The sequence below is a fragment of the Eublepharis macularius genome, chromosome 11 (genome assembly GCF_028583425.1).
Source record: "Eublepharis macularius isolate TG4126 chromosome 11, MPM_Emac_v1.0, whole genome shotgun sequence".
Taxonomy (NCBI): Eukaryota; Metazoa; Chordata; class Lepidosauria; order Squamata; family Eublepharidae; genus Eublepharis; species Eublepharis macularius.
The window spans coordinates 74,794,689-74,806,725 of NC_072800.1; the positions used below are offsets into that span (position 1 = coordinate 74,794,689).

Below are 12,037 nucleotides of genomic sequence, written 5' to 3' on the forward strand. Positions count from 1 at the left end.
ATCAATTAATGATTTTAATTCCACACTCTTGTCACTGTGCAAACTACCCTTTCCTCTAATTAAAATGGATGATGCATGATGAAAGGAAAACACAAGACTTCTGTTCTTGTTGTAACATTTCTATTCATGAGTATACTTTTTTACAGAAAAAGGCTTGTCGATTTAATGGCACTAAAGGCAGATGAAGAAAGACTTTATTATCTGTATGAGGCACAGGCTCTTCCACCCTTAGGGAAAACAGACAATATAAGGCACTACCTTTATATGGAATGACCAGCCCACCCCAAGATATCAATAGGTTATTTCAATTGGTGTGCCCTATTTGTGTGCAAATATGCAAGGGCGCATGCATGTGCATGCACACACAGAGACACTTGTAACACAAAAAGGGCATACTATTTTGGCCTAATATCGTCACAGTCTACAATATAAATATGTTTGCTAATTTAATCTGAGGGCCAAGCTACAAGTGACGAATGACACTTGAACGGCAAGTGGATTGAGTGGAGCGCAATTGGACAGGGAGAAATACACTTGCCGTTCAAGTGTCATTCGTCACTTGTAGCTTGGCCCTCAGTGTCATTAGTATTGGATCAGGGGACACAGTCATTTTGTTCTGGACTTTGAATGTGTTTTGCAAATATATGCAGCATTTCAATCTTCCTTCACCTCTGAAAATCAGAGTATGGCCGTCGTCACACGGGCTTAAAATTAGCGCGAAAATTGCGCAATCTACCGCAAAATTCCCACCTTATTCTGGCACTGTTGCGAGTCTGAGATTTCTCCTCTGGTCTCAATTTTCGCGCTATAATCTGCTTCCGTGTGACCATCCGTCATCGATTTCTATCCCATAATGACGGAATTTTCCCTTTCTTATCTTGACCCGTTATCCCAGACGCCCTTTCGCGCTCTCCTGCAGCGAGCTCCTTTTTTTTTTAAAAAAAAACGTCCTTATATCGCTATAACGTCATAATATTATAAAAATACAAAGCAATGAAAGAGTGTTCTTTCTATGCTGCTCGAGCAGCATAGACCGGAAAAGTCTTTCCGCTGCCCTTCGCCTCCGACGGAGGGATCGCAGGTGTGCATGGCACAGAGTGAACGTGCTCTGAACCATCAAAACAACCAGTTGGGCCACCAGAACTACAAGTTCACTCGGTGGAGCCATGGTTGAGTCTTCGGCGATGGGGATCACGTCAAACAGGGGCTTTTCTCAGAACAAGAGTATATTTATGGATGTTCAAATTAGGAAGAAAAACAATCTTAGCCAATGTTCAAGCTGCTTCCAGGGCGGGAAAACTTGGCCAACCTATCCTGCTCTTTTGGGGTTGGGCTAACGTTTGGTTATAACGATGTAATGTCGTTATAACGCAATAAAGCGGGAAAAAAATTTAAAAAAGGGGGGAGGAGTTTTTTCTGTGCCCGTTCAAAATGACGGCACAGAGCGCTACGGTGTGAACAACTCGAAGCGGGAGGAGACGGTATTTGACAAAAGATTGCATCATGGCGCCGATAGGAACAATAGCGCCACATAATGGAAATTTGACGGAATAAACGCCCATGTGACGACGGCCTATGTTTTTTCTAAAGCTTGTGCTTGTTTTATGTATGTAGGGAAACAGTAAATTCAGTCTACCTTACTGTTCAATGTTTACTCAACTGTGAGTCCAACTGGTTGGATGGATCATTCTTAGGGAGGCATGCCTCAGATTACTGCCTCAGCTACAATAATTTGACTACAATCAATTTGCAACAGATGATCTGAAGTTTAGGACTCCTGACATTTCATTCAATATTTCTCTGCATACTTTTCTTACAACAACATGCGTCTGTTTTAAAATATCACACTACAAATGATCCAAAGAAAACATCGTACTCCCCATTTATGAAGCCTTCTTACCTACAAGATGGAGTTCTAGTGCTATCTTTTACAACTAAAGGAGCTCTGACTATGCACAATAGGTAGGTTTCAGAGTGTGGTGCTGGAGGACTGCTGCTCTGTCCCTTGGCCTCTAGGGTTCCTCAAGTTTCCATCTGGTCCCTATGTTTTTCAACGTCTATATAAAACCATTGGCTTTGGGCTGAGTTGCCATCAATATGTAGATAACATTCAACTCTATCTCAGGCTTCTAGCAGATCACAGAGTGGCTGTGAAAACTGCGAATGGAAGCCTGGAGGAAGTTTTGGAGCAGATGAGGGCTAACAGCTGAAACGTAATCCTGACAAGATGGAAGTACTACTGGTAAAGGGAAGTTGTGACTCAGCAGTTGGGGTTGAATGGGGTTGCACTCCAGCTAAAAGAGTAGATTTGCAGCTTGGCGGTGTTCCTGGACCCAGTCCTCTTGTTGGATAAACATGCAAGGTGGTCTGTCTTAATATATTTTATTGCTGTATTTATATGACTGTTACCAGAGTTTTAATTTTTTTATTATATGTATTTACATTGAAGACAGTTAGGAAGCTACAGGTTGTAAAGAATGTGGCCAGAATACTGAGTGGAGTGGATTGTAGGGACCATATCACTCCATTGTTGTTCCATCTATATTAGCTCCCAATTTGTTTCTGGGCCCAATTCAAAGTGCTGGTCTTAAACTTTAAAACCCTATATTGTGTGGGGCTAGCATACCTTGAGGACCTCCCTCCCCCATATTCACCCACCCACCCACCCTATTCATCTTCGGAGGCTCTGCTTCAGCTGTATCTGCCGTCTGAGGCTAGACCAGTGGAAACCTGAGAAAGGGCCCCCTTGCTTATTGTGCCAGACATTGGAACTCCATCCTCAGGGAGATCCATCTGTCTCCCTCTATTGCTGTCTTCCATCAGCAGGTGAAGGCTTTTTCATTGTTTGTCACACACCCCCAATTATTGGCCTCCTCCATGGTACTTGGCGCTATATCTCTTTATTTCAGATTTCAGATTAGTCAAATGACCAGCAAGAAAAAGATCACATATACAAACCACAGTTCCTATCTACATAAAAAGAGAGGAAGGATTTAGTTAGAACGGTTATCATGCTAAGCAGATAATAAATCCTAAAAAAATAAGACTATCTTCAGTCTCTCCTTTTGTTAAAAAGTTCCACTTGTTTATGAAAAAAAATATTTATGGAAAAAACCCACAATATTTTGCTACTGCTAAAATATTTTAGTAGCACAGAATCACCAAATTTCAAATGATTATCCAAAGATTTAAACGTGAAGAGTAATGGATATACTAACTGCTGTCTCTCTTCAGAATACAACTTACAATGTAAGAGAATATGAGCAACAATTTCATCTTTCTTCTCTGATATCTCTTTATATATATTTATGGAATATTGCATATACACTTTTTAAAAAAAATGTTTTAATGTTTGATGTTGGTTGCCTTGAGGACCCCATTTGTTTGGACAGGTGGCCCAGAAATGTTTCAAACAAACAAACAAACAAACAAACAAACAAACAAACAAACAAACAAACAAACAAACAAACAAACAAACAAACAAACAGAAAGTGAGACTGGGTATCATCAACTGCATTCACCTTTATCAGTCCCAGAAGCTGGTACAGACATTCCAGTTGGCAATTTTTGGCTTCTGCTTCCATTGCATTTGGGGGCAGGAAATTAAATTGATGCAAGACTTACTATTAAGACTCACAAAAAAACCCCACACACACTGGGAGCTCCCGCTCCTGATTCTGGAGCTATTAAGGGCAGGTACTATTTTCATTTTAGCATAAGTGAACCTTGAAAATGTTTGTGAAAACGAGCACACAAATCATAATGGTTATAAAAACAAACTTATAAATAGAAGGATTACAGGAAGTAAACATACAAAATTAACAAGCAGCAGAGCAGGTGATGCTTCCAAGAAATAGGGGGAGAAGTGCCCCCCTAACTAAGTTTGTTTTCTAGGGATTAGTCTTTGGGGCACATGCATGCTCATTCATAAATGCACCATTTAAAAATGCACACATCTTTCTAGTTTTAAGGAACTTCAGGCCCCCACCCAGTCTCATTATCCTTTGCAAATAAATAAGAATGGATGTCTAAATATTGTTACCAACAAATTAATAGGACAGTTGTCTAAAATCTAGTGGCCTTGCAGGTGATGTTATTCACTCTGAAGCCATCTCCAATCAACTTGATACCTTGAGGACCTCCTTCCCCTTACAGACCCACCCATCCACCCCAATATCAGTATTAAATTGTTTGGAAATAGCCAGTGGCTTGCAAAAAAAAGGAACCACCGCATAAAATCTACGTATTTTCAAAAAGAAAAGATGCGGGGTGTATCTAAGCAGATCTGAGATTTCAAATGTTGGAAGCATAAGCTTCTTAGCCTCTCAAATTTCTTCTTCAGGGCCTTTCCAGAAAATCAGCTTATAGCATAACAGATGTGTATAATTGTTCATTTGTGGCATGAGATCCAGACTTTTTTCCCCTTGAGCAAGCAATTCTGTTTCACTAACCTCACATTTCCCCAGCATTCAAACCAGAATAGATTGCTACTTGGAGGATGTGATGGTTTTCCTGGTTAAGAACAACACTGGTGCACTGTCTTGAATATATTATACAAGTGTCATGGAGAACTCTGGACAGGACACATGGGATCACTGGTGCCAAGTGGAATAGCTCCGCTCTACCATGCCTTGTTATGACTGTAACACCAGCAGTGAATCTTTAAACAGAGATGACTCATAGTGACACCGAAATAGACTAATGTGGAAAAATGTGTTCCATTTCATACCAATACCCCCTGACTTCAATAAGGGTGAAAATCTCAGCCAAATTCATGCATAGGGGAAACTGGCACAAAACACTTGACTGATCAGCTACAGATCTCCTGTAGTAATTCCACCTTTGCACACTGAATGGAGTTTCACACAACTGCTTTCGAAGGACAATATGTTTAAAACTGGGCTGGAGATGTTCTTGTTCAACAAGAAAGTTTCAGTGGTGTAGTCACGTTGGTCTGAAGCAGAAGAGCAAGATTTGGATCCAGTAGCAGCTCAAAGACTTGCACTATGCTGGATCCACCCCCCAAATTACAAATATCTATAATACTTGTAAGACCAGTACCACGGCCATAATACAATTATTACTACAGCCAAAAGACACTCAACTACTAGTACATGTTTAATCAAACACTAATCTATCAGCATTTAGGATTCCTGGATAATACTGAGATATATACCCAATGTATTTGCCACAGAAATGGCGACTTCATGATTGGGCTTCCCCTTCCTTGACAATCATTTCATTTTCTGAGGTTTACGAGAATGCACCAGGAATGGCTGAGGGAATCTTCTTTTATTGTATTCTCAGTAAGACAGCAGTGCTATATAGAATGACAGTCTCTACTCAATTCATTTCACTCAATGAAAAAATTAAGCAACATTAATTTGCTTGTCCTCTAATCAATATGAACCAAATACTTTCCAGACTTCCAGCAAAACACAATGCGAGCAAAATGCTATTAAAATTATACAGCCAAGGCAAAATAATTTTATATAATTGTGGCCCTGATTGATTTTTTAATGGAGCAGCCACTTATTCCCTGACCTCTGTGAAGCTTTGTTGCGTTACTGCTATACACAGTAAATTCTTTACACCCAACCTGGCTTTCCCATGCATTTCATCATTAACAGTTTAGTGTAGTGGTCACCAATGTGGGCACCATGAAGCCTGCTGACACCTCACCAAGTGTTTTAAGAAAGTAGGTGGGGCCAGATGTGGCTCTTAGCTGTGCAGATTAAATCAACATTACTTTTTAGCAGCAGGTGCTACCACAGTATTGGTTTTATTGTCTCTGGCTCCTCTTTCTCAGCGTATTTTTAAAATTACCCCTCTTCTCCCCTGCACTCAGGCTCAGAAAATGAAATGATTTTCAAAGGGGAAACCCCAATACAGAGTAGTCATTTCTGTGGGAAATATGTTGGGTAACTGGAGCAAATATCCCAATATTATCCTGATATCCTTCCATGTGTTGGCTCCTCCACTTCTTCCACAGCCATTTTGTGATTAGCTCCACCTCCTGCAGCAGCCATTTTGTGGTTGCACCCACCACCTTGTGCCAGAATTCCAAAGGCGCTCACAGGCTCAGAAAGGTAAGGGGTCCTTGTTATAGTGATTTAAAGAGCAAGAGAAACTGAGATCAAATAACCTGTGCCAATAAAAACATAGGAGAAAAAGCAGTCAAAGTCTTTACAAAGCTGCTTTCTAAATGGACACATCCCCAATGACTGTTTCCCATCACAACCCTGCTACAGCTGCTTGGATGTTTACTACATTGTTTTATTCTCTCTACTCCCCAGCAGTAAGGCATTTCAGGACAGCCATTATAAAGATGCAATAAAGGCAACTCAAAATGTTCAGGGTTTTTTCGAGAGTATGCTTGTGTGTGTCAACATCTACATCAAAACCTATACAAAGTGTTGCAATCTCTACTCTAAAAAAAACAGCAGTCTCATGACAATATAAACACACCAAAAGAGATATTCAGCTAGCCTATATAATTCAGAGTCAACAGCAAATAACCCAGTTAAATTTTCACAGCACCTTCATATGTGTTACTCACCTTGCATGCACATAATACTAGCCCTCCAAACTCATGTCTACTTTGAGATATGACACAAAAGTAAAGACAAATTAGAATAGAGAAGGAAAACTGCAAAGACATAATTATTCTTGTTTCTGGAATGTTTTTCCTTCCGTGAAACCACTGAGTTTAAACGCTGACTTCATGCAGGAGAATGAGGACAACAGAGCTGGCATGGGGAGGTACCTGCTAGGATGGGCCTGATAGTAACTATAGACCTTGAAAACTGTGGTTCAGAGTTGCCATTTAGTATGCTTTGGGGTGGGGGGGTGTCTGGCAGCACAACCTAGAAGTTCCATTGTGTCAGTCATCGCACCTCCTGTGCTGGGATTGGCTGAAGGCACTGGCCCTTCCACCCCTTCTTAGGCCTGAGATATGGAGGGAAGGGGGGTTCCAGTCACCTAGTTACTCCTCTTCCTTCTGTGGGAATGCTCCCTGCTGTCTCTGGTCTAAGGCAGTTCAGTAGAGAAAGGAGAAGTCCGAACCAACTCCTCCTTGCCCAGGGGTTTCTGGGGCTTAAATAGCTCAGGCCAGTCTCCCTTGGTTCCTCCTCTCACCATTTCCCTTTCTGCAAAGCTTCCAGACCTCATGAGTCTTTACAGCCTCCCTAGGGCTTGGGGTTGTCTAACACCCTCTTGAGGCTTGAAGAGCTGTTGCCTCTGGGAGGTCCTGGAGGGCCACCCAATGGCTGGCAGGATGTGGCTCCACTAGCCAGCTAATTGGTGCAGTTGCTCTTCTTAGCACTAGCTGTGCTCCCAGCTTTTCCGAGGTCGGTGTCAGTGAGGGGTTGGTTGGTCAGCTGTTCCCTCAGCAGAGCATGGCAGAGGCGGGGCTCCTTCTGCAAGGGTGAATGTCGGTGGTGATCAAGAGGCTGGAGCCAAGGGGAGAGGTCCTGGCTTCCAGACAACAGTCTTGCACAAGTACTTAGAGAGCCTGTGTTTTTCCTCCTGTATGTTGCTTGCTCTCTCCTTAAGAGCCTCTGTTCTAGTAACTGCACAAGTGCAAGGCAAGTGCATACAAGGCTACCTTCCCTCTACAGAGCTTCTGTTGCTGCTTTGCATCCAGCTGTCTGAGATGAAAGGATCATCAGCCACATTTAGCAGAGAAGAGAGACCAGTATGTCTCTTGGCCCTCATGCAAGCCATCAGTAGACTCAAAAGGAAAAGGGCATTCGCTCCTCTAAAGGAGAGTATGATCAGAGTGGATTCTGCTCCTCTTGCCAGAGGGCTGGCAGCAGCATCTGTAGGAGGCTCTGCTGACATCTTGTTGTTTTGGGTGCTTGTTGACGGTTGTGTAGCCTTGAGGGGCAGCTGGAAGAAGGAACAGCAACAACTTCTACTTGAGGGGGCCTCCTTCCCAATTCCAGCCATTTCTGGCCCTAAAAGGAAAGGACTTTGGCTCCTCTAATGGGCAACTCCTGTCCTTTCTCATCCAAAATGAGTGGTAGGAAGAGAGCAAGCAACAACTGCCTCGAGTCCTTTGCCACAAGGTCTTCATGAAAACATCCTCTTCTTGGTGGGCAGCTCCCCTGCTGCTGTAATGATACGATTGCCCTGTTGGTGTTTCCCTTGTACACGCACTAAAGCAGCTCTGTCAGCCTAGTTCTGTACATCCAAGAAGAGAGCCCACCAAAGGTCTCTGGGTCAGGGTCCCCCCCAAATCTGTATGGCAGTGGATCAGGGCTTTTTTTCTGCTGGAACGCAGTGGAACGGAGTTCCGGAACCTTTTGAAAATAGTCACATGGCTGGTGGCCCCACCCCCTGATCTCCAGACAGAGGGGAGTTTAGATTGCCCTCCCCGCTTGGCAGTGGGGAGGGCAATCTAAACTCCCCTCTGTCTGGAGATCAGGAGGCGGGGCCACCAGCCATGTGACCATTTTCTCTGAGGGCAACCCACTGAGTTCCACCACCTCTTTTCCCAGAAAAAAAGCCCTGCAGTGGATGATCTATTAACAATACAATAATGGGTGATCCTTACAAGGGACTGGTTACAGAGCGCTCGCTGATATTACTGATAACACTGAACAGAGGATATGAATTTATTCCTTACACCCAAATATGCATGTAAAATTAGTCCAAGTTATTTTTCCAGAACTGGAAAAAAAATGCTACACGTCAGCTAGCTTAAAACCATAAAGAAAATTTCACTCTCCATAGTACCTCTTTCATATTACCAGCATTTGTCCAGCTGCATGTTAGGGAGGTGTTTTTTTTTTTTTACTGCTTCCTAAATTACTCATGTAAGCAACAGTTTCACACCTAGCCTTAAAAAAATGTGGAGTTTCTTTTTAAAATTTCATTATTGTATTCTCAATGTTTTTTCATAGCAGCAGTATACAAAGAGATGTGTTGGGTCCAGTGGAGGGAGTTGTGAGTGCAAATCTTTCCTTGCTTTCCCTTTTTTCAGGCAGTCGCCCATTTGTCCTGAAATTCCTCTCTGAGGATTGGGAGAGCCTCACAAGCCATTGGGCACCGCAAAGGTGTGTAGTTGTGTTAGTCTGTAGCAGTAGAAAAAAATCTGAGTCTGCTAGCACCTTACTGACCAACAAAATTATCCAGGATATTGGCTTTCTATGAGTCAAAGCTCACTTCATCAGATACCAGATGTATCTGACCAAGAGTGCTTTGACTGACAAAAGCTTACACCCTGGAAAGTTTTGTTGGTCAGTAAGGTGCTACTGGCTTGAATTTTGTCATATGTTTTGCTCACAAACAGGGCTTTTTTTCTGGGAAAAGAGGTGGTGGAACTCAGTGGGTTGCCCTAGGAGAAAATGGTCACATGGCTGGTGGCCCCGCCCCCTGATCTCCAGACAGAGGGGAGTTTAGATTGCCCTCCACGCCACCGAGCGGCACGGAGAGCAATTTAAACTCCCCTCTGTCTGGAGATCAGGGGGCGGGGCCACCAGCCATGTGACCATTTTCAAGAGGTTCCAGAACTCCATTCCACTGTGTTCCTGCTGAAAAAAAGCCCTGCTCACAAGACTCTTAATCCTCAGAGAAGATTTCTGGAAGAAAACAGCAAGCTGCTGGGAGGGAGTTAGGTTGAAAGAACTTACTCTGTCAGTTCCTTAGATGAGCAATTCCACTGAGTCCCAGTGATAGCTTAAGAAAACTGGTCCTGATTGGCTCACAGTTCAGCTAAGGTGATCCTACACAGCAGTAAAGAATAAGCACCTATTTTTATATTCAGGGGGAAGGGGGGGAGCCTTGAATTTATTTTATAAAAGCTTTCTGTTTAACTATGTCTGGTGTTGTATAACAATTCTGGGGCTTTTCAGTGCTGTAATGTTTAACTGAGCAGTTAGGTTTATTGATTTTTAAGCTTTTAAACGGACTATAATTAAGCGGGCAACACGTAAAGAAAATACTTTATGATAACTGCTGGTGGCAAGTGCCATTAAGAAGAAGCATTCCCTCAAATCACAGAAGAGAAGTCCTCTTCAAAGTAGCTCCTGCTTCGCAACACTCAAGTATCAACAAAACACCAAGAAAACATGCTCATGAGCATGGCAACAAATTGAACAGATTGATTAGTCAACCACAATTCGTATCACTGAGATTTCTTTAGTCAAGTGACAGCCCTACATTACAGCTTCCTGATCTGGGTGGCAGCCTCTGCATCTGCCGAGAAGCCATTTGAAATTCTGGGCCCCCCTGGAGAAGCACTCATGAGATGCCAGAGGTTGACAATGGAATCAGCAACTGTCCCCTTGCGCATGAGCAACAGTGATTTGTGCGCAAGCAAATCCCAGCCAAAGAATCCAGAATTAGAAATGAACTGAGTAGTGATGAAATGATTTTAAAACTCCTGGCTTGAAGCCAGCACCGAAATACTGGAAGTTTTTTCTGACTGAAACCAATAAAATAACGGATAGATGGAGAGTCGCTGATGAAGTTTCACACATATTAGTCATCGTAGGTAATTTAATGAACCAAATAAAAAAGGCTCCAATGTATTTCCACTTGTAATTGAAAGACAACGTACACTGATGTAGCCTCATTAGTGTCAATAGTGTAACATGCTCTAATTAATCAGTGACCTATTTTCTATTAATATTTTTAGTGTTATTAATAGTCATCAATGTTAGCAATTCAGTTCCCTCTAATAAAATATTGCGGGATATAAAGGCAACACTTTAGACCAACTGTAACATCATAACAAAACCTAAGTTAATGGATTCCAGTGAGATTTGGCAGCACTTTGAAGATGACAGATTTGGGCTGCAGACGTATGTTCAGATATTGTGCACTGAAGTCTTACTGTTTGCAATAAAAATTAAATTCTAGTTATTGGATGCGTGACTGTAGCCATGAACAGTCTATGACTGTACCTGTGAGGGTCTGTGATGTACATGAAAACATCTATGTGAACATCTGCAAACACACACACTGCAATGTAGGTTTATTCCATGCACGCAACTCTACACACCACACACCACTGTAGTAAATGAAGAAGCCAGAGCTACCCAGATGGCATGTCAGAATGCCCACAAAGCACTGGACTGAGCTGTTGGTGGTTTGGAACAGTGACCCATGGCTGCAAGAGGCTAAACAAATGTGTATGCATGGGGAAAAAATCAAAATCCAAAAATTTAGAGAAATTAACCCACTCAAAAAGAATTCACTATTAATTTTTACAGTTGGCTATTTATCTAGACAACACTATAGGACAACAGGAAAAAGTTGATCTCCAGTGACAAAATTTATTTCCAGTGATCAAGTGTTGAAATTCATTTTACAACACAGTATAAAATCAACTAGCAGCAAGAAATAGAGATGCAAAGGTTTTCGCGGGGGGTGGGGGAGATACAAAATTTATTCCAATTTCATATAAATATTAATGTTTGTTTAAAGTGTCCAGACAATCAATTCTAGAACAGGTGTAGCTATTATGCCACTTGCCCCTGTAAAGAAGAAGAAAAAACTCCTCACAAATTGTGAAGCAGATGCCTAGTTGCTATAACAGCCACGGAATATAGTCAAATTATCTTTGTTGATGTCCAATATAAATTCTGTTTCCTCCCATTAGTTACAGGAGCTCTACAAGCACATTTATATCAGAGTCAAACAAACTCCAGTGGAATGTAAAATTCTTTAGCTAAAAACACCAAGCACAAAAAAATGAATGAATGTAGTCTACCTCTCCTGCTCTTGCTTCATTCGTATTCTCTCCTCCTCTGAAGTAACGGCTTCTTGCACTTTTATTTTCTCAACCTTGTCATCTTTTCGATGTTTGCCAAATCTGTTAATAACAAAACAAAACAAAAAATTCTAACTTGTCAAGATGCACAATAATTACACAGTTTTTTTTTTTAATGTTGGAAAAACATGTGCTCGTTTTCAGAATGACACCCACACATGAGGGGTCGGGGGGCAAAATCTTGCATCAAAGAAATTATCAAACAACTATCCACACAGACAGATTTGGCCTTATGAAAATGCTTGTATTTCTAGTAGC

The 12,037-nt window shown here is 41.9% G+C and overlaps 1 protein-coding gene across 1 annotated transcript in view; it reads right to left on the reverse strand.

The window, feature by feature from the left end:
• The window catches only part of PARD3 (par-3 family cell polarity regulator), a 706,595-nt gene that overhangs the window by 153,724 nt on the left and 540,834 nt on the right, over positions 1–12,037 (reverse strand). Inside the window, exon 21 of the mRNA XM_054991157.1 lies at positions 11,720–11,821. Within this exon, the coding sequence (XP_054847132.1) occupies positions 11,720–11,821 (102 nt within the window). The remainder of the gene's footprint in view (positions 1–11,719; positions 11,822–12,037) is intronic.